The 24,222-nt window shown below is 34.8% G+C and overlaps 1 protein-coding gene across 4 annotated transcripts in view; it reads right to left on the bottom strand.

Annotated features, from left to right (window-relative positions):
* The window catches only part of PTPRZ1 (protein tyrosine phosphatase receptor type Z1), a 187,816-nt gene that overhangs the window by 122,602 nt on the left and 40,992 nt on the right, over positions 1-24,222 (bottom strand). For all 4 annotated transcript variants that reach the window (XM_054496480.2, XM_054496481.2, XM_054496482.2 and 1 more), the window contains exon 2: positions 9,266-9,331. In XM_054496480.2, coding sequence (XP_054352455.1) covers positions 9,266-9,331 — 66 coding nt within the window. The remainder of the gene's footprint in view (positions 1-9,265; positions 9,332-24,222) is intronic.

The raw sequence follows: 24,222 nt of genomic DNA, 5'->3' as shown, positions 1-24,222 counted from the left end.
TCAGTCTCCACCCTGACTCTGGGTGCCTGTTTAATTGGACTGAATGCCTGCACCACACGCACCTCGGCTGCTGAACCCCCAGCATCTTCCTCTTCTCATTTCTGCCTCTTTCAGGAGGAGCCCCACTATGGAGTTGCTGGGGCTCCGTTGTTTCCAGGACAAAGCATGTAGGCATTTGAGAAAGAGGAACACTCTGGGTGGGGAAGGCCCCAGGAGAGCTGCCAGGTGCATCACAATGAACTGGGAACCTGCTCCTCCTGTGCCAGGCTCCACTCTGCACTCAGTCTCTGCTGCCATATTTCTTCCTCAGTCCCCCAACTGTCTCCTGTCTCTCAGGGGCTCCTCCTTGCCTCTCCCTTGATTCTGGCTTCCATCAGGCCCACTGTCCTGAGGTTATCAAACATGGCTCTTCTGGTCTTGACCCTACCTCTCAATAGGGTTCAAGTTTCCCTCTCTTCCAAAGAAACTTTAGGCTTGTGCAATTGAAGAATGAATACGTGCAGCTGTTGTAAGCATACCAGAATATTCTGTGATAGTTAGAAGCTCTATAACAGTCTATAACAGTTTGGATGCTGGTGGTTAAGGGCCACAGAGGATCTCTAAGATCCTCTGCATCCAGCCAAGAGAAGGCCTAGCTCTGGTCCAGTCAAAGGGTTATCTCATCTGAACAAAACACTATGTGGCTTAAGCAGAAAAAGGTATGAGACAAAGTGGTAAATGTAGGAAGGCATGTTTGCTCGTTTCTGTTTGCCACCATAATTTCACAAGCTCCTGACTCTGTGACAATGTGCAGCTCTCTGGAGGGATGCTTTGAAGATAAAAGATACAGCACAAAGCCCCCATGTCTCTTGCCTAAGTCACTGTATTCCCTAGAAGACAAATGACCCCAATCTTTGCCTTTTCTTACACATAAGATAACATCTGATGGGGTTAGTGTTTATGCTTCTATAATCTATAACCAATGTACTTTAGTAATCTGTAGTTAGATGGACTCTCACACCCAAACCTCGAAGTGTTTCTACTTTAACGTAACTTTTGAGTGAATCTGATGTGATTTTGCACATACTGAACCTCCACAACCTGTGTGAAAGCCGTGGCTGCAACAGTGTGCAGCAGCAGTGCTCCCGGCTATAGGCCTCAGTCTATAGTCCTCAGTCAGGCTTCGGAATAAAACTAACTTTAATTCTTTAAAAGTTTGATATTTTTATTCTTTAGTTGTCACATGTCACATGTTATCTATTCATAGATAACAGGATAAACAGCCATATACACATTCCTCCTAAGGGATAAAGGAAATAAAATCCCTAAGTCCAAAATGTGTCTCACTATATTTCAAAATAATTTTTGTGATTCTGTGCCTCAGTCATTAAAATATGCTTCACTTAATAAAAATTTGTCTGAATAATAGAAATGATTTTTCTATCTTTTTGCTCCTTGATAATGATTTTTTATCTTTTTGCTCCTTGAAAATTCTTGGTTTAAAGAGTCAGAACTACCATACAGAAAACAAAGGAAATTGAAACTAAATAAGCCTTCCACTAGGTCCGTACTGATGCATAAAATTGGAGGGCAACACAGGTCAACATAAAATTATTATAATGGCATTTTGCCTAAAAGTGTAACACATTTAAGTGAATTTTGTGTGACAATACAAACTGCAGCCTAGACTTAGATTTCTTTTAATTAGCCATGTAATTTTCTCTTCCCTTTTTCTTTTATGAAATGTGTCTATTTCACGAACTAGAGCCCTACTGAGTAAAGAATACAGAGAGTGGGCTCTGCAAGGTGGCTCACGCCTGTAATCCCAGCACTTTGGGAGGCTGAGGTGGGCGGATCACGAGGTCAGGAGATTGAGACCATCCTGGCTAACACGGTGAAACCCCATCTCTACTAAAAACACAAAAAATTAGCCGGTATGTGGTGGCGGGCGCCTGTAGTCCCAGCTACTCCGGAGGCTGAGGCAGGAGAATCACTTGAACCTGAGAGGCGGAGATTACAGCAGCAAGCTGAGATTGCGCCACTGCACTCCAGCCTGGGTGACTGAGTGAGACTCCTTCTCAAAACAAAAACAAAAACAAACAAACAAAAAAAACCCACAGAGACTGAAGTAAAGGAGGCCCAGCAAGGGGAAGAAGCACAATGCATCCTACACAAAGCCCAGACAGTTCCAGCTCAGACAGAAGAAGAAGGGGCCAAGTTTCCTCATTCTGAGCTGCTAAGACTTGCTCATCCCATTGAAGCTTTTACTAGATGCTACCAGCAATGATACTTGTGAAGCTGGACTCAATAAAGAATCTATGCAATTTTAACTTTTTTTTTTTAATAGGGGAGACACATTAGTATTTAGTTTTACTAGCAGAGAAAATAAACAATGATTATCTAATTGTGATGCTATTCTGCAGCCACATCTTAATTTTTTCAAGTCTATACTACATGAGAGTTGCGACCAAATAAAACTGTTAAGCATATTTATTTATTTATCCTTTAATCAACAAATATACATTGTATATATTTATTGTATACACATGTGGTTGTGAAATATGGATACATGGTAGAATGACTAAATTGAGCTAATTCAAATATACGTTACCTCACATCCTTATCCATTTTGTGTGTGTGTGGTGAGAACACCTAAAATCTACTCTTAGCAATTTTCATGAATAGAGTCAATACACACAGGTTCTGAGTTTTAGATCACTTAACTGAACCCTGTTCAGCCTCCACAACAAGGTTTGCTTTAGTCATCATTATCTAGCATAGAAAAAGTTTGACCAGAATATAAATCTTAGCTAAACTTTAAAAAAAAAATCTACAGATGATAGGAAATATCTGTCCATAATATCCATTCAAGCAAATCAACCCCTTCTAAATCCTCTTGTGAGATTATCAGACAGGCCCAGGCTTGTTCAATCTGTTTGGGATCAAGTTAAGACACTGTTCAATAATAATTACTTGGATTCATAATGTACTTGCTCAAAGAGCTCTCCTGCAACAATGTGAAGCATCTATTTGATCTGCACACAATTAAGTTGGGCATTATTAAGAAGTATTTTACAAACGGGAAAATTGACCTGCAGAGCTCTTAATCAGCCTAGTCAGTCTGCAGGTTAATGATGATCAGAAAACCTGCACTGAGCACTGTCCATGCTCTTATTAGGGTCTGTGATAGCCTCTCACTGAGATTCAGCCAAGCAGAGGCCCTACATTTTGACAGGTGAATACACAAAGCTGTGATTCTTGTCCAACTACTTTTGCCCTTCTTGCTAAAATTAATTCACGTTAAGTTGAAAATATTTTGTGTCAACATATTTGTCAAAAATTATTTTTTCCCCCAGTATAAACAGTATACAGTAAGAAGTGAGGCTCCTGCCTCCTATGGTTTCATCCACATCTAGAGACTCACTCTCCAGGGGTAACCATGGTCAACAGGTTAGAGTATATCATTCCAGTCTTTCATCTATGTCCATATAAATACATATTTTTTAACAGAAATGAGATAATTCTATAGTTAGAGTCCTGGAACTCTCTTTTCTACTGCTCAATTGGAAATTAGAAAAGAACAGTCTGTTTATATAAGAAGTGGTGAATCAAAGAGGAAAATATAATATGTGAAAAGGATATTCCAGATTATAGAAGTTAAAGAAAGGCCAAAAATCCGTCGTTATTCTACATGGATTCAAATTTTCTTTCTGAGTTAAATTTGGCTTACTTTCTCCTGGGTCAAAAGAAATAAAACACTAAACCAAAAATAAAAGCCAAACACCAAACTATACTATACGCAACCTTAAATTATGGCCTTTTTGTTTTCTATAAGTAGCATTTTCTATATACAGTTATCAAAATGGAAAGACTATTTAGACAGGGCATTCTATTTACAGAAATAGAATCAATTCGGTATTTAAAGACTCCCTCATTCTAGGGTATCCAGCGAGGTCTAACAGACTTGTGTGTGGCCAGAACAGTCACACTTTCTTATTTGAATTGAACGCATTCTTTAACTAAAATTTTAAAGGTGTTTAGGTTTTAAGAATACCTGAGAATATATCAATATAAAATTTTCAATTTCAAGTTGCTTTAAAGATTGGTGAAAAAAAATATATAATATTTTTAAAGTCCAGAAAATAAAGATTATATTTCTGTGGTACTACTTCTAAGAATAAAGCAGTTAAAGTACTCCCATTTCTGATGATCTTATCATTGCTTGAGGTTGTAATCAAAGATCTAACAACTCGAAGAGAAGATTTTTAACATCTCCTAGGATAATCTTGGGCTATGTGTTCACGAGATTAAAAAAAAAATAAAATGACTTCACTTTATCTTTTTTTTTTTTTCACTGAACTGTCTTTGTTTAGGAATTGTCATAGAAAATTTAAGGTTACTAGGAAGAGTGACATTTATTTTCTGAAACTCTTAAATGAAATGAAGTTGTTACAGAAAGAGTCAGATTCTTAGTGCTGACATTCCCAGATTTACAATTCACTCTTTCATCACAAAGTGACAAGCAAGCCTTGCTCAATCTCCTATATTAACTTTTAAAAATGGGACTGTCAACTGTATTTACCAACCCTGTCATTTCTTAGCATAATTGTAGCATACATCCTGAATGGAAAGTTGTTCTTAACATAGGCATAAAACACAACTAAAAGAGTATTACCTCTCCTCCCTTTCTCCACCCATCTGGTAGCCAGCGGGGATTTACATTGTTGCTTCATATATCATAATTGTGTAATTTTTTTCATAACTACTTTAGCTCAAGTGATTCCATTTAAATAATGTTTCATGTGTAATGTAATATTTCTAAATGGCTTATTAGTTCTTTTACAGACAAGCCTTATAATGTACTTAGTAATTTTTATTAATAGAATCCTATATTTTCAGACACTCAAGGGCAAGTCATTTCTTCCATGATTGCCACTAATTTGATAAATTTAAATGATGAGACAATATGGGAAGGAACACAAACATACAGCTCGACAAGATAAACTGTTAAGATGAAACTACAACTGAATGTGGTCAAGTCCAATTTCCTCAAGCCATTCACAAAATTAGTTACATTTAAGAATGATAAGACTAACATTTCATTATTTTCATATAGTTATTTTAAGCAGTTAGCATAATCGTTTATTTTCTAAATGAATAATAGCATAGAAATTAAATACTACTACCAAACTTTAAATATTTGTATTAAAAATAAAAAGTGATAATTCACTTTATAGTGAATAATCCATGCTAAAGGTTTGGTTTTAATGTAATTTGCTTGGGTGAAATACATTCATTTGGATAAAGAATTTCATTTATTTGTTTTCTCTTTGATAGTCTAGTAATTCAGACAAAATAATTACGTCATCTCAGTTTTGAGCTAAACAAAGAGCTGTAAGATGTACTCATCTTTAGTTTCTTCCTAGGATCCTCAAATATTCTGAGAATATTTTTCCAAACCAATGGGAAGCACTAATGTAAATAAAGCAATTCACTCTTTAAAAAACTTTGGTAAGCTTCCATCCTCACCCTGACTCTGGAACATCCCTTTTTGAGATCTGCCACCCCACCCCCTACAACAAATTCCACATTTTAATGAGTCTATCCCTTTGATCACTAGACTTTCCTGAAAGAAGCTAAAGCCAATAGGCCTTAGGTTATGAGCGAGATGATTCAACTTGATTTTAAAGCAAAGAACTACACATTGTTTCTGCAAAGACCCATCTGTCAAAGCCTAGCCACTCTATAGGTGCCGTGTCTATACTCAGCCCATTAAAAGGAGCAGCTCTGTGGTTGCCACCTAAGATAATAAGATATTGCACAATGGTATGTGCTGTTGCTATCATAGCTGCTAAAACCCTGGTAAAACTGTTGTCTTCTCCTCACCTTATGAGGCACACCCAAGATGCATAGGGTCCCTGGGCTGCTGGGAAACACACACCACCATCACTCCATTAGTCAACATACATCCACCCTTGCTTGGAGCCTGAGAACTATAATTTTCTTTTTCCCTAGGCAGTAGGTCCTCCGTTTTCTAACTCTGGGTTTAGGGAGAGTGGAGGGTGCATTAAAGTTTGTTTTTCATTTTACTCATACATACTTGATAAATATCTGAGTTCTCTGTTTGAAAATTGATTGGTTAGAGGAAAATAACTTCCTTCTAGTTTCGCTTCTGAAACTAGAAAGTAAGCTGTTAACAAAACTAAACCAGGCTGACTTTTATTCTGTGATAATATCTCTATGTATCATGTTTTAAAAACAGTTATATATTACTCTTAATGGAGCAAACATTATCTTAAAAACAATAGAGTAGTGAATTTTTAAAAGATGGCTTGTGATATTCTTAGGAATTAAAAATAAAAATATAAACATAAAAGGCCCAAACATGTAGAGCTTTAATACTCATGAAGAACTTCTTGGGGAAAAGCTTATCCTGGAAGTCGCATTCCCAAATCACAACTAGCAATATTTAAATGAATCATTTAAAAAGATGTCCTGCATTAAATATTGCCCAGATGGTGACACTGGCAGATATTTTCCAGGAAAACTAAGGATTCCCCTTGTAATGTCATCTTCCATGGTTAGAGATGCACTCTAAGCATTCTTAGTCCCTCCTAACATGTTTCTCACAATTATTAGGGGCATTAAAAAACAGTCGTGATTTTTATAAAATACTAGGATTTCTCTTTCATAGGAAAAGAAAGACAAAATGAGTTACAATTGTCAGATGTAAATTTATAAAGTATATAAAATTATAAAGTTTTTTAAAAGACAATACTACATTAGTTAATAAACATATACCAAATTGGTAGTACATACAAAAATATAATAGAAAAATTTGTAGGTAATCAGGGAAATACAAATTAAAAGTTAGATTCCATTTTTGATTAATCAAATTGACTAGATTTTTAGAGTTAGTGTTAGTGAAAATGTGGGGAAATAGATAATTTTAACACAATTTTCTGAAATTAATTTGAACATATCTGTTAATATTATAAATAGGTAGGCCCTTTGGTCCAACAACCCTTTTGATTAAACTTCATGTTTTCTGAAAAAAGAAATTCCTCAAGTAAATAGAGTTTGCTGATGTTTATTAAATTGGGTATAATTTGTTTACATAGCAAAATAAAAAAGAAAATAATTCCATGTAAATAATTCAAAATGGGGTCATATTATGAATAATTTTTGCTTTTGTGTATTTTTTAGGATTTAAAACATCAAAAGTAGTATTTTATAGATGTATGGCTCCTTATTGTAAATGAGTAAATTAATAGCAGGTCTTTCTGTACAATATTACAGAGGACTACCTCATACCCATCTGCAGAGTACTCCACAGTCAAGATGTGCCTTAATTTGTTCACTCTTCCTGCTCTGACAGACATCTTGATTATTTTCCAGGTTCTAATTTAACTTATTGCACTGAAGAGGTATAGTGCAAATGGCTAATAAAAAATTAAAATCATGACTTCAGTGGTAATAAAAAAAAAGCAAATTAAAGTAACAAAACATGAGTTTTTAAAATCTGTTGAATTCATAAAGATTTTCAATATGACAATCATCAATCTTGGGTAGTATACAGTGGGGTAGTCATTTATATGACACATGAGTGTAACCCGTCTAGGAAGCATTTAGGCAGTGTGTATCACAAATTTATTTATTTATTTATTCATTTATTTATATATATATATATTTTTTTTTTTGAGACGGAGTCTTGCTCTGTCACCCAGGCTGGAGTGCTGTGGTGTGATCTCGGCTCACTGCAACCTCCGCCTCCCGGGTACAAGCAATTCTCCTGCCTCAGCCTCCTAAGTAGCTTGGATTAGAAGCATGCGCCAACATGCCTGGCTAATTTTTTTGTATTTTTAGTAGAGATGGGTTTTCACCATGTTGGCCAGGCTGATCTCGAACTCCTGACCCGTGATCCATCCACCTCAGCCTCCCAAAGTGCTGGGATTACAGGCTTGAGCCACCACACCCGGCTTGAAAGGTTTTTTTTTTCCTACTCAGTAATTGCATATCAATAATTCTATAGCACGGAAGTAATAAAAATAAAAACATATCTATCTGTCAATTCATCTATCTGCCATTGCTTATAGAAGCTTAAATATACAAAAATAGGAAGTGGTTACATAATAATAAAAAATTATTCAATGGATTAGTAAGCAGATTAACTATCATGATCAGCAGGGGTATTAAAATGAGGAAATAAATATAATTTTAAGAGTAAACTGGATGCATAACTCTATAAATAAAATATATAAATTTTGGATAATGAAAACTGTCCTAAAAGGATTATAGCAGTTTTTTAAGTGGCTATTCCTGAGGGAAATAAAATAATGATTTTTATGTTCTTCTTTGTACTTGAACCTATTTCTAAATTTTCTACAATGAACATTTACTACTTTTAAAATAGCAATTAAAAAGAAGAAAGAAAATACATCCTTATCTACAAAATTCAGCATGCTTCTGCACTTCATCTATTAAGTACATTGGCCAGGCTCATGGTAAAGCCCTTGTAATCTGATTTTATCTTATCTCCCCAAGTTTATTGCTAATGAGTACCCAACTCTAATGCTCAACTCCATCCCACGTGTTTACTAGGCATGTCATGGTTCACCCAAATTCCACTCATATTCTTCCACTCAGGGCTAGAACTTTCTCTCCCAGAGTTTCTGATAATGATTTTTGGTTGTAACTATTTCAAGCCAACTTCAGATGTTCATAAGGTTCTAAGCAAAGTCTAGTAATGTGACAAAATCATTTTATACTCTAACACCAATAAATTAACAACAGTAATTCAGAAGAATGCCCCTTCTGAGAGCAAGAATCCCATCAATATTTGTTAAATGAACAAAAATAATCGTTAGCATGATCATAACAACTCCAGCAGCTAACGTTTATTGACAGCTTTCTGTTTAGAAGCAGGCTCTGTGACAAGTGCTTCACGCTTTATTTATCTCATTTAATGCTCAGAACAGTCCCCCATTTCACCATTGAAAAAAACAGAGCCCCAGGTTATGCTATTTCTTGAAGGTATATAGACAGCTTGGGCCTGAGCTTCAAATACAGTTTGGGTGGATGTCAATGAGCCCTACACTACCAAATTTGTTTATGGAAAGCCTATAAGATATCATTTTGTATTTTATATATCTATTAATTAATCTAACTATCCATTTAGCTAAGTTGACATGATGTGTTGTGCTACAAAGCTTCCTTTTATATATAAAAATAGATACAAAACAATAAAAGTTTCTGCTAAATCTCCTTATATAAGTAATATGTTTACCTGTATAGGACCAGCCAATCTCTTCAACAAGTTTTCTCTGTTGTCTGTAGTATCCATTAGCCCAATCTATAAAAAAGAAAAACCAAGTAATCAGTATGCAGAAAAATATATGTCCAAAAATAAAAGATGCCCAAATTATTCATACCATAAATAGTTCTTGATTACTCCTTTCCATGTCATCTTCTCAATGTGTTCTCTCAACCTCAACCACCACCATTATATTATACACTCCAATGCCCTTGTTCTGGTAGCTAGTGTAAATTTCAGAGGGTGTGTTTAAAGGATGCTGACATTCAGGCAGAAACAAAGTATATATTTAGGTAATGAAAGAGCAGCTTAGAGGGGTTCAGCCCCAAAGAGGGACTGGAGTCAGAAGGGACAGCTTGTCATGCCTCAAAATTTTTGTTACCATTCCGTAAGTCTAATGGCTGAAATCCTATTGATTAAAGATACCTTTACATTTACAATCCAAGTTTTATCTGAAAATGCTTCTAGTGTACCCAGAGTTTATCATGCTTTCAAAATTTGCTTCCTTCCTAATGCAAAACAAAATTAGCTGCTGTCAGAAAGTAGAATTTAAATGTGCATATGTTGTTTGGGAAAAATGTTATGTCAGATAGCGTGAGTGAATTTGTCATTTGGAGGAACAGAGATGCTTGAGTTAGGTAATACAATGGGAAACTTACGGCCATAAAGATAGTCAATGCCCCATGACCCAGAGAGAGAGTCTCTAGATCTAGAACATGGGGCAAGGGATAGACAAAAGAAGATGGGTGAAAACCAGTCTTGCTCTCCATAATTCAAAATTTTGCCAGGAGCCATGCCTGCATCCAATAAATGGGAGTGTTCAGATTCATTCTCCTCCTTCCTGTACGACTGTCCCTTAATCCCTGACTGTACTAACATTCATACTTCATTTCAGCTACATTGTGGGTAAAATACATCTTTGCAGGATAGGTTTGGAACCTGATTATGGATGGCAGAACTGTTTCTGTAGAGAAAGCTACAAATAGCTAGTTTACAAATGTACTTGTAGAACATTATTCATTCATACATTAGCACTCTGTTTATATAGTATGAAATTACTTCTTATTCTTTTTATACATTTGTTTTCTCTATTGGATGCAAATATCTCAAGGACATTTCAGAATTTATTTTTCTTTCTTCCATGTTATATACTATCTGATTATTACAACATGGTAATAAATTAGTATTTTATAAAAACTAAAAGGCAGACCAGCTATCAGAAATGCACACTTAAAATTCATGGGTTATCCAAAGCCAAAACCTACTTTGGAAAAATAAAGGTTTTGGTTGTGTTTAAATTTTTAAAAATCTATATATTAAGTAAATATTCTATTGGCTATATAACACATTTCAACATAAATCTATTTTTTACAATAGTTTTATTAAAATATAATCTACATATCACACAATTCATCCATTAAAGTGTACAAGTCAATGGCTTTTAGAATATTTATGAAGTTTTGTAACCATTCCTGCAAACAATTTTAGAACATTTTCATCACTCTAAAAAGAAATTCCATACCCTTAGCTGCCACCCCACACCCACGCCCATCCCGCAGCCCTAGGAAAACACTAATATTTTTGTCTATATAGATTTGACTATTCTAGACATTTCCATATAAACAGAATGATACAATACATGGCCTTTTGCGACCACCTTCTTTCATGTCACATAATGTTTTCGGGGTTTATACAGGGCACAGCATGTATCAATACATCATCCTCCTTCACTGTCCAAGAATATTCTATCATACGGTGAACAGGACAGCCTGAAAGTTCCCCTTGGTTTGACTAAACTTTAGAAAGGGTTGTTCCTGACCATAGGCCCTTGATTTCCCTTTATTACAGAATTTACTTGAGGAATATTGTAATTGTAATCCTTTTTTTTTTTTTTTTGACAGAATCTCGCTCTGTAGCCCAGGCTGGAGTGCAATGGTGTGATCTCAGCTCACTGCAACCTCCACCTCTCGGGTTCAAGTGATTCTTCTGCCTCAGCCTCCTGAGTAACTGCGATTACAGGCGCACGCCACCACGCCTGACTACTTTTTTTGAATTTTTAGTAGAGACAGGGTTTCACTATGTTGGTCAGGCTGGTCTCGAACTCCAGACCTCGTGATCCACCTGCCTTGGCCTCCCAAAGTGCTGGGATTACAGGTGTGAGCCACTGTGCCCAGCTTGTAATTCTTTCTCTATTCCTGTGAGACGTAAATCTTTTTAATAGCCACTTGGTAACTTTATAATCCAGAAATGTACCTCTCAAGGACCTGGGAACCACCTCTTTGAAAAGTAATCAACAAGAGAGACAGCACCTTTATCTTCCAGTTTAGGTGGGAGGGTAGGAGCCTAACTTCAGTGGGGCACCTTGCTCCAAGTTGTAAAAGCTACTTCTTTTCATAAATATATGAATTTATTTAGATTTATTTAGATAAATTTATTTAGATAAACTCCTATCTTTATGACAAGAGGTAGTTTAGATAAAGCCAATCAGCAAATACAGATAGCTTACGGCCCTGAATGTCCTGCAGTTCTTTTCCACAAGCTCACTCCAGCACTTAAAAACCTGACCCAGTTTGCTTCATGTGTGTTGAGTTCAGACTCGGATCTAGCTTCTCTCCCCTACTGCAACAGCCTTGAATAAAGTATTACCTTCCTGTTTAACTTTGGTGCAATTTTTGTTTTGACAATTGAATATACCATATTTTATTCATCCATTCATCAAGTAATAGACACTTGTGTTGTTTCTAATTTTTGGCTATTATGAATAATGCTGTTATGAATATTCATACATAATTTTGTTTCACTTTCTACTTACAAATGAAATCTTAGGCTCACAATTTATTTTTCAAATAGGGTTGTTCCATAAAATGCTACTTATTTAAGACTAAACTGATTTAAGTTAAATTCCAGGGTCAAGAGTTTCTTTATTACAAATGAATATATACAACTAGATATTAGAAAGGGCCATAAAAGGTTACTGACTGAGACTTTTAACAGTCTAGAAAAAAGTAATTCCTATTTTAGAGATAAGAAGATTTATGCCAAAAAATGTAAGTGGTTTGTACAGGCAGCAAGTGATAAAAAATGGAAACCATAATGCGGGGTCCCTGCCTTCCACTTCATTTATCCTCCCTCAATAACAAGGATTCCTAAGAATCCTGAGCTACTGGTTACTCTCCTAAGGTGCTCCGCCTCAGCAGGAGCCTCTATAGCATGCTTGCCTTCAAGAGACACAAAATAGTGCAAAACAATACAGCAGGCTACAGGTTCATTAGCAGGAATTACTTGGACAAATAAATTATAAAGAATTGACTATATATGTGATTTAACCTGGCAATCAATTGAAATTTTCTCTGAAACTGCACTGGCCATAGGAAAAAGATTCCTTGACATTTTATATATATTTTAAATATAAATATTTTAGAAATGTAAGACATTTTTGTTACGCATTGTGGTGACTTCAGGAGATCAGATACCATGCAAAACCTGTATTTAACAAGCATTTTATTGAAAGAAATAAAACAGTAAGCTCTTGTTTTAATGATTCCTTCTAAAGGATAACAGCAAAACATCAGCAGAATTTTAGCTTTCCTTGTAGAGTTTTATCCCTACACAATGAACATTTATCCTTGGTTTTTAATTACTTACATTAAGAAAGCTTTTTCAATACAAGATTCCCAGGTGTTGGTAGCTCTCTTCAGTTCCTTTATGTATTGTTCCCTTAATTGTTACTTCAAACAATCCGTTACACATTCATATGCTAATTACATAGTGCTTGGGCGTGAGAGAGTACCCCACTTTAAAAATTCTACTTAGAGGTCTGATAGATGAGATGTGATAGCTCCAATGAACAAGAAAAAAAGAAGCTGGGTTCACTTTTTTGTTGCATTATATACTTTGAAAACCAGGAAATCCTACATAAAAAAGAATCTATTAAAGTGCTTACGCATTTTAAGATCCATTAAAATAATGAAATATACAATTTTTTTTTTCTGTTTCTGTGGATTTCAGTTTCTTTTTAGTTTTTATATTTTGTTTCTTTCCATTTAAAATCTTTGACAAGGCTGTTATGGTGTGACTTTTGTAGTGATAAAACTAAGAAATTTCAGCAAGTGATTGTTCACGTGATATACAAGAAAATACGTATTAGCAAATCTTTTTTAAGGTTATCTTAAAATTTGTCCTAAAAATATTCTTCATGAAGTAGCTTTCTAACCTCCTAACAAAATTGAGAGAAATTTGGTTTATATTATTTCAGATAACCTAAACATTCTCCTTTCAACCCATTCCACCTTGAACTTACCTTGAGCACTTACATATATGCAAACAGGTATATACACAAGCATATATAAAAATACATATATTTATTTAGTATATGTATTATAAAGACATATTTCTTCATTTCTGTTTACACTTATGTAAAAGAAATCAAAGTTTTGTTTTCCTTGATAACTCTCTGTCAAGGAAACCATTTTTTCTCAAAATTTTTAACCTCCCCCACCAAGTTAAAATCAGGGTGCTCATTTTCTACTAAAAAAAAAACATTATAAATATTTTGAATTCTAAGAATGCTTCTGATTGTGGCCTTACCCTAAAGAAAATCTGTTTCATGTTGATTAACAATTTATCAACTGCATTCTACTAAAAATTCCAGCAGCAGTGCTGCTAATGCTGACGTCAGCATTAGCGCTAGAATGCTGACAATGTCAGCAGTGCTCTGACAAAATACACACACAAACACATATACACGTTATTGCCATAAGTGGCCAAAATATTACTATAATAGGGAGAAATACAGTGCTTCTAAGAAAAATAACTTTCAGATAGAAAATAATCACAGACCTAAGTTTGAATTCTAGGATTTCATATCTCTTAAAGTGAATTTGTCCAAGGTAGATGATACTTCTTGCATATTTCACATCCTTTAAAGAAGTTACTAAAGAATTTCCGAGGACATAAAAAGGAGATCAGTTGGTAGCAGAAGTCTAGAAATGTGGCAAAGAAATGATAGAATTAGAGATGAACCATTAAAGACCTTGAAGAAGACTGACAAAGAAGAGACCTGAGAAAAGGGACTGAATGTTCCAGGTAGAAGAAAAGGCATGAGGATCAAGAAGTGAGAAATCACAGAACTCAAGATTTGAGAGGTCAGGGAGCGCTCATGTAGGATCTTCATAGATCACTAGGAACTTATTTTTGTTGACAGATCACAATCCATCTTCACACTTTTAACTTTCATCCTACTCTCTCTTCTTACCTAGATTTCTTTTAAAAGTGAGGAGGTAGTCTACTGAGTTGACTGAATGGCATTGAATGTATTTCATATGTTGCATATATTTTGAGGAAATATTTCAAAGAAGAGTAAGAAATAATCCAAAAAATGTTTTAACTGAAATGAAAGGGTTGGATGTGTGCTTGTGAAGAAAGATAGGTGGTTTGTGAAGGCTTGAAGGACTTAGAACCTTCTGGAGATTGTACACTGTCATCAGAGTGGTTATCATCCACTAAAGAATCTGAAGCAAGACATGCTTAAGACTGAAGTGGCATTGATAAAAAACGGTTGATAGTGACAGCAGTCACAATCATCTGTCACTGGAAACAAAATAAGTCTTTTCTCTGAGAATAAAATAAAAAATAGGAATCCTTTAAGAAAAGAATCAACTTTTTTTTTTTGAGGCGGAGTCCCGCTCTGTCACCCAGGCTGGAGTGCAGCGGCATGATCTTGGCTTACTGCAACCTCTGTACCTCACCCCACGCCTACGCCCTGGGTTCAAGTAATTCTTCTGCCTCAGCCTCCCGAGTAGCTGGGATTACAGGCATGCACTACCATGCCCAGCTAATTTTTTTATTTTTATTAGAGACAGGGTTTCACCATGTTGGCCAGGCTGGTCTCGAACATCTGACCTCAAGTGATCTGCCCGCCTTGGCATCCCAAAATGTTGGGATTACAAGCATGAGCCACCGTGCCCAGCCAGAATCAACTTTTGATTAAAGAACACCTATGAACACATCACCTGGTTATTAAATACTTTGTATCTTCAGATGTTCTATTATTGTTGTCTTTCTCCATTTGATAAGAAAGCTGAGTTTATGACCCAAATGATCTAACCCAAAACCTTGATTTGCTAAGATAAACTTTCCAAGTAAAATTAAATTTGCCCACGAGTACAGAGTCTACCAAATTATACATGACAAATTTTCTCTGTGGATCTTCCTGTCATTCAATGTTAAGGATTGGCTTGCTGTGAAGTTAAATTATCATACAGCCTATCTTTATCCATCTGGAATTTAAACTTTTATTCAGTATACATGCAACGACATTTATGCAACCTAATTTAGCTAATTATGGTAATTCAGATAGTATGGTTTGTTTAGGCTATAGTACCAGTTCAAACATTGCACTTACTGTTAACCACTTCAGGTGTAACCAAAAGACCTAAAAAATACCACTTTTTATAGTATATATATCAAGCCATTTGTTTTCCAATTTCAACTACCTTCCAGTGTTAGGAAGCAGTTTTGGTTTCCTCCTCTCTTCAAAAGCTTCAAAATAAAAGTACTTTTGAATGTCTCAAAACTTAAATAGCAACTTTATGCAAAATAAGAGGATATTTTAATTTATATCATTAAAAAGAGGTAATTCTGGAAAAACATGAGTTATAAGAGTCCAGGTAACCTCTTTATTTAAGAATAAGTTTAAAGAGATAAAAAGTAGATGCCTGAGGCACTATATAACCAAAATGGTAAAATCATTAAAGGAGATGGAAAGTTTGAACATAAGGATAATGGAAAAGAACAAAGGGAGTCATTTCTTACATATGCTTATTTTGGTAGTGAGACATCCAATTAAATGCATATGTCTCACAGGACCAAGGAGAGGCTCAAAGGTGAGCAATTAGATTTTATTGTTTCTTAGACACTGGACATGCTTTCAGAGAGAGAATTTCTATGTTGGTAATTTGTTTACTATTCAAACTTTTCAATGAAAGCTCAAAATATTCACAGGCTAATCTTGATAAGTAGTTAGTATATCTTCCTATACTTAGATGCATTTAAGCTAATGTAATTTATCTATATTTCTAAAGTTGAGTTATTTTTGTTAAAACATATTAATAATTTTGATCTTTATGACATAATAATGCATGCCTATTTCAAATAAATTAGAAAAAATACAGGTAGGCAAAAATACTTTAAAAATCACTTGTAATCCTATGTCCTATAAATAACTGCTATTAACAGTTTTGCACATGTACGTATGTTTCTCTAGATGTTATATATTTATATATAATAAATTTGGACTTTACTTAAATTCAATGACACTATCTGGTAACCTATTTCTTTACATGATAATGAATCACTGACATATTCTCAATTTAATAAATATTATTTTACAGCATCATAACAGTTCACTTAAAGCATTCTCTACTTTTTGGATACTAAAATTAAAAGTTGACAATGTCAGAAGATTTATTTCTTGAGCTTAAGTGATATGCATGAGGATAGCTTCTATTAAACTAGCTTTGCTTGAGCTTCGGGTATAAAATAAAATCTGTGGATGAAGTACCACATTTTTTTCCTGTCAACCTTCTATAATATCAACAAAACACTAAGCACAAACTCATTGTTACTGTACTACAATCATTATAGTTACCTAGTTTTATGTCTATAACTAACAGTGAATTTGCTCCACCATAAGAGAAAAACTCAATGTTGACTGCTCAGTGATAATGGGAACAGAGACAGAAATATCAACCTATGTACAAATAACAATTAAAGGAACGAGCTAAAAATAGTATTAAAAGTGAGATGAGAACTCAATCTGTGTAAGAAAAAGTATATAAAAGGGAGTAGAAAACACAACTCATCAAATGACAAAAATAATGTGTTATTATATTTATGCATTGCTATTATATGCTATTATCTTATCATAATAGTATTATTTAGCAGTGATAAGATTGCTGTTTTGAAATCTTATGCCCACGTACTTTCACTGAAATCTGACGCAGAGCAAGAACATCTGCCGTGCCCCTTTCTGATTGGGGTCGCTCAGGAAGTTCTGGACAACTGGCACACTCAAATAACCAATTAGAGGATACAATGGGATTCCATTCACATTAACCATGAAAAGCACAAAACACCAAGTGAGTTCATAAAGGAACAAAAATATGAACTATTTTTAATATAAAAGAAAATGTGAATAAATGAAGAGATCTACTACATTCCTCAATGGAAACAGTGAATTTGGGGAAGTTGTGATTTTTTTTTTCCATATTAATAAATAGGTCAAATCTCACTAGGATGTTTCTAACTGGAGAAATTTTTTGAAAATTTATATAGAATAATAAATGGAGAGTAATAATTGACTAGAACATTTAGAAAAAGTGTGAATTAATAAAGGCTTGGTTAATCAATTACCAAAAAAAATGAATTGATAGGCAGATCAATAGAAAAAAGCAAACAGCACTAACATAGAACCTACTATAGATGCAAATTTAATATATGATAAAGGAAACATCACAATTAGATAAGGAAAAGTATGAAGGTTCAAAGGTTGGGAACACTATTTGTGAAAAAAATTAAATTGTACTTGACACATACATAAAAATAAATTACAAGTGGAATAAAGAATGTTTTTAAAAAGATGCATAAAAACTATTTACAAAGTCAACATTAAATTAATCATAAGATGGGGGATGCATTTCTATGTATGAGGAAAATGATATTATGAAGAAACATTTATAGCTTTGATTATATAGCATTTAAAACTTGTATAGAGAAATGTATAATGAAATACAAATTGTAAAATTAAGCTATTGATAAATGTTAAAATACATTAAACAAATATTACAATATATTCCACACATACAAAATTATTACAAATCAATAAGGGCAAAATATGAGCACAGAAGTTTTAAGAATGCAAATACATTTAATACATTTATAAAGAACTGTGAGACTTTACTGGTATCAAAGAAACAGAAACTAAAATAACATGAAGACAGCAGTTTTCCAGCTAACCAGTTGTCAAAGGTTTATTATTACTTTTTAAATATTCAGTGATGATCCAGAAATCTTGAGATGTTTCTTTATATACAGGTAGAAGAATGAACTACTATAAACTTTCTGGGAAGTGAGTTGACAAGGGTTATCAAGATCCTTAAAACTCTTCATATCTTGGACACAATAATTCTATTCCAAAGAACATATTTTAAAAGATTAACAGAGATTAACATGATGTACCAAGATGTTTACAACATTGAAAATAATGGTAAATAATTATAAAATATTTTAATATACAAAAAGTGGGGGAAGTTTAAATAAATTATATAAGGTTCCTAATATGAAATGACACAAAGCCATTATATTTTCAAACATATTTATTGATTTTTTTAAATATACATGATATAAAACATCACCACTTATGATACGATTTTATAAATAGTAATATATACAGAAATGTAAATTTATTTATGTGGTGCCATTGGGAGTGATTTTTATTTTTCATATGTTCTTATGTTTTCCAAATATTTGATGAGTTTTTGTTAAATATTTAAAAAATATAATTTAAAGTGTCTATGCACTTTAAAGAATGTCTGAAAGAATGTCTCTGATTCTATAACTAGATAAATTAAAGATAAATATGTAAATATGCTTTAAGGCTGTAATAAAACATTTGAAATCCATTTTAAAATCTTCTTCCAAGAGACTGCATGATAGAGACAGCATTAACAGCATTTTAAAGTTAAGCTTATGAAATAATAGCCAAGTTGACACATAGTAGGCAAGTTAAGTACTTCAGCTACCAAGATAATGAAAAACAAGAACCACAGCAAAACAGGAAATGGAACAAACTCACAGATCATCTTATTGGCCATGATGATCAGATGCACTGGGTCTGCTGCATTTTGTGGGTAAACCTTGAAATAGTCTTATTTTAATTTTTATCTTATTTGTAAAACAGCACATTTTGCTTAGATAAAATTAAACCCAAATGTCACTGTCTATCCATTAAGCAGGACAATCTGGCAGCTTTATGTGTTAACAACCTGTTCTGAAATAGGTGTGGGTCATGTTAAAGTTGCTGCCAGGATGCTGACTGATTCACTGTGTGGTTATGTCTGGACAAGGCAGAGTTTCTTGACTCCTTTCCCACTGTATTGACTGAAAATTCATTTTTGGCATGAATTCCTTTTTTTTTTTTTTTAACTGGTCTAGAAATAAGAAACCTTTATTCCCAAGAAGCATATTTACTATAATAAATTGATAATTTTTCAATGGATCTTTAATGATTTAAGACATTTCCAATTTGCCAGTATCTTTTATAAGCCACTTGCTATTGCTCATTAAAACTACTTAAGCTTGGGCAATATTGCAAAAAGAAATCAGGATGAGCAAGGGAGATCTGACTAATCTTAATTATAAACACATATTTTTTTATGCCTCTTTTCACTTTATTCTTAAGATCGGAATCTTACATTCTGCCTTTAAGTGATGACCTTGGACAAGTCACATCTCTTTGCTTGTGTTTCCACAATTTAAAAATAGGGGTATATATCTCTTTAAGTGATGACCTTGGTCAAGTCACATCTCTTTGCTTGTGTTTCCACAATTTAAAAATAGGGGTATATATCTCTTTAAGTGATGACCTTGGTCAAGTCACATCTCTTTGCTTGTGTTTCCACAATTTAAAAATAGGGGTATATATCTCTTTAAGTGATGACCTTGGACAAGTCACATCTCTTTGCTTGTATTTCCACAACTTAAAAATAGGGGTATATATCTCCTGTTTACTTACAATGATACTGTAACAAGAGATAGGGCATGTGTAAAACCATTTTGAACTCTGTAAAAAATGTGCTTATAACTACACTTACCATTTCCTGAATTTTATTTTTCAGGCATTTGGGTTTTTTCTTTCAATAGGGAAGCAATTTTGTTTTAAATGCAACAGCAATGTGACATTTATCTAATCTCATCCAATGTGCATGGCATGTTTTTGTTGTCATAAATTATTCACTTGTTTTCTGATGCTATCTGATTCTTAGTCTGAAGTGCTCTTTAGTTTTAAGGGTAAGTATGGACACACTGCGCATTGAAAATACAAATCCTGATATTCGAGGGTGAACCGTTTCCCTAGAGAACAATGTGAACACTGAAAAACAAAATATTTAATTTAAATCAAACTTAAGGAACTACCCTTATGTAATCTAATTATGTCTTTGTATTGTACAGAGGCAAAGTCTTGCTCTGTCGCCTAGGCTGGAATGCAGTGGTGCGATCCATCTTCGCTCACTGCAACCTCTACCACCCTGGTTCAAGCAATTATCCTGCCTCAGCCTCCCAAGTACCTGGGATTACAGGCACCCACCACCAAGTCTGTCTAAGTTTTGTATTTTTAGTAGAGATGGCGTTTCACCATGTTGGCCAGGCTGACCTCAAGCGACCTCAAGTGATCCACCCACCTCAGTTTCCCAAAGTGCTGGGATTACAGGAGTGATCCACTGCACCCGGCCTGTATTGTAAATTGAATACATTTTTTAAAGCAAAATTTTTCAGAATACTTTCCTTGTTTCAGAAAAGACTTAAGGCAGCTTAAGATCACTATTTATTTAAAAGCTTACATTGTTTACATTTTGAAGAGTTCTTCATTTTAGAACCACTTTCTCCACTAGCAGTTTAAAAAAATTAAACACTTTGATGACATCTCTAATTAGTAGGCTTTTAATTGTTAATGAGCACCTAGCTATATTCATCACTGATTTTGCTCATAACTGTACAAAAAAGATTACATCTACTGCTTTATCGGTACATAAAAATCTTTCATTGCCAGTAGACTATGAAGTGATAATTACTAGTTATCATTTTATTTCCTTATATTGCAAAGTTTATTTGAAGTGAGCGGAAACTGTGCAAATCCCATTGTCTCAATTAGTACAGCTTAAGTACGGTCTAGCTGGCTAGCAGAATCATTTTATTGGCTTCACATTCCTCTGCTGGATACTTTTAGTCCCCATCTCATGCCTCTACTCTTTGCCTAACATCTCACTTGTACTTCCTTTTCTTTCTCACTTTAATAGTTGTATTCTCCATGGAACTTGGTGTCTCCACAATGCCCATTCTGTGAATCCCCAAAGTCAGGCCTTAAGGAGAGGGGATTCACTTCAACCACCAATCACAACATGCTTATCTTCAAGTCTTGTAATTGGTGACCTATGTTGGCCAATGACAGCACTGGGTCTTACTGGCCCACTGCTGCAACAGCATTTCCCAAATTTTGCCTGAAATTTGAATGCACTCTGCAGTGGCAGATGCTCAAAGATGCTCATTAGGTTGCCTAGATTACAAAGGTTTATTGCACTCAGAGGAACAACATTTAAAAAGCATTCCTGTTCAGTACATAATTAATAGTCTTGGAGAATACATCCCATTAGTTACTTTTTATACACAATTACAAATTGTTGGCCAGGGGTCAGATATTATTTATTTTGGAATAGTTAACTCATTTGGAACAAACATGTTTTCTCTCCAGGTTTACTGTTCTGTTTGTGAGGATGTCAAGAGACTGAACAAGTTAATGTAGTGTTTTTGGCCAGGACTCTGCTGGCATTTTGCCCCGGACTTACTAGGCCACTGGGACACCTAGAGATAATTAACATACTCCTGTACTGTCTAATGTGATAATGGTAACGGTTAAATAAAAATGAACATTTTTTTTTTTTTGAGATGGAGTCTCACTCTGTTGCCAGGCTGGAGTGCAGTGGCGCGATCTCGGCTCACTGCAACCTCCGCCTCCCAGGTTCAAGTGATTCTCCTGCCTCGGACTTCCAAGTAGCTGGGACTATAGGCGCACACCATGACGCCCAGTTAATTTTTGTATTTTTAGTAGAGACGGGGTTTTACCATGTTGGCCAGGATGGTCTCGATCTCTTGACTTCATGATCTGCCCGCCTCGGCCTCCCAAAGTGCTGGGATTACAGGCATGAGCCACTGCGCCCGGCCAAAAAAGAGCATCTTAAAACAGACCACAGGTAGCATCATTGCACATCAAAGGAGCTAGCTCTGTGGGCAAGTCAGTGTTTCTCTCTAAGTTTAGGAAAAAGAAAAAAGTGTTTTTATGAAAGGATTTACACCTTGGAATTTACATATCATATAACACAAAGACAAAGATATTGAAATGTAACCTATGTTTTCCTTAATAGATTTTTTAGCATCTAAGTGATCATACCTTTCTGAAGTTTATAGTTCTGCCATTAATTTCATTAATGGCAAATATTATTTTGACAGCAGATGTTTATCAGGTAAGCTATTATAGCTCTAGCCAAGGATACACTGATTTAACCTTGGAAATAAGATCACATAATATGCATTTTGTGTTCAAGCGGATCACAAACTAGAGTATAATGCCTAAAGTTCTTTAATACGTCATTCAAGTTCATTGGCAAATTAAGAAAATAGTGATGGCTGAAATACAATTTATTTTAAACTACTTTGTTTTTTAACTTCAGAAATGGCTTACAGAAACTGCCAACTCCTACCATTTTAAATGATATGCACCTCTAACTAACTTAAATGTCTTGCTTCACATACTATTTAAATGAAATGAATGTTTCTTGTGAGGATAAAATTCCCAGAAGCCTCTCCGGTCTCAGAGCAAGGGGCATTAGTAGGCAAAGAAGTTCTGCATTTCCCAAGAGGACCTCCACCAGACCCCTTGAGGCTATGCACTCATTTCCTACCTGAACCTCCCAAGTAATACAGTGGGTGGAGAATGTGCTGCTCCCTCCTGATCAGGGAGTGTCTGGTGATTTGGGATGGCGATCCATTCCAAGGAATCATGATAATACCATCAGCCTGACACAGCTTTCTCATCTCACACAAAGCTCCTGTCATTCAGAAGTATGTGTGCAGTATATGGCGGTGCTCTAGTGGGTCTTGATTATCAGGGAGAAAGACTACCCCCATCTCCCTGACACATCCAAAAAGAATTGAAGCAGTTTTCTAAGCCCTTCATGTAATTTTGCCCTCGTTTCCAGTCCCCCAAATTACTTACGGGAAACTTAACAGTAATTGTAGACGTAACAAGAAAACCTTGGAAACTTTTCACATGTAATGTCAGCATGGTGCCTGGCACATGAGTGAATAAATGAAAGTTACACATCTTACATCATGTTCAGTTCTGTAGTTAGGAGAGGTATAGGTAGAGCAAGTATCCAGTAAAAACCCTCAAGAAGAAAAGGCATTGAGGATATTATTTCACGGTCTTCAACAATCCCATTATGATGTTACTTTAACTACATTTTTTACAATTTTGGTCTTTAAAATACCATGGACCACCAAGGATATTTCAACAAAATAAGATTAATAGATGATTTATGATTTTAATGAACTTGATTCTTTAAATTCAAGGCACGTCCCAAGGATTTTTCACAAAAACAATTGATCCTTTTCATGGCTTAATGCCACTGTAACTTCCTCCACACAGCTAGCGATTGCCATGGACACACACTCGGACGCCTTTCATTCTCTCCAGGTCTCCAGAAGTTTATGTTTCAGGACAAAAAGAAAGAGCAGAGGAATCTTTTCTATACATAAAGCTTACTTGGGACCTTAAACAATATGCACCTTTGTAATACAAATTAGTACCAGAAATTTATAGTAGGCTAAAACATTACTTCCACACCAATTAAAAAAAGAAGTAATGTTTTAAAAATCCAGAAAATATCAAGTAATCATAAACCAGTGATTTAAGACAGTGGTAAACACCTATAATTTCACAGAGGTGTAGCAACCCACAGCTAAAAAGAGAAATGTCTGGTTTCTGTTTCTTTCTTTTATGTATTTATTTAGAGACAGGGTTTCACCATGTTGCCCAGGCTGCTCTTGAACTCCTGGGTTCAAGGGATCCGCTCGCCTCGGTTTCCAAAAGTGCTCAG

This window comes from Pongo pygmaeus, chromosome 6, assembly GCF_028885625.2.
Source record: "Pongo pygmaeus isolate AG05252 chromosome 6, NHGRI_mPonPyg2-v2.0_pri, whole genome shotgun sequence".
NCBI lineage: Eukaryota > Metazoa > Chordata > Mammalia > Primates > Hominidae > Pongo > Pongo pygmaeus.
Note: the sequence above shows the minus strand (reverse complement) of the source record. Positions and strands in the feature narration are given on the sequence as shown.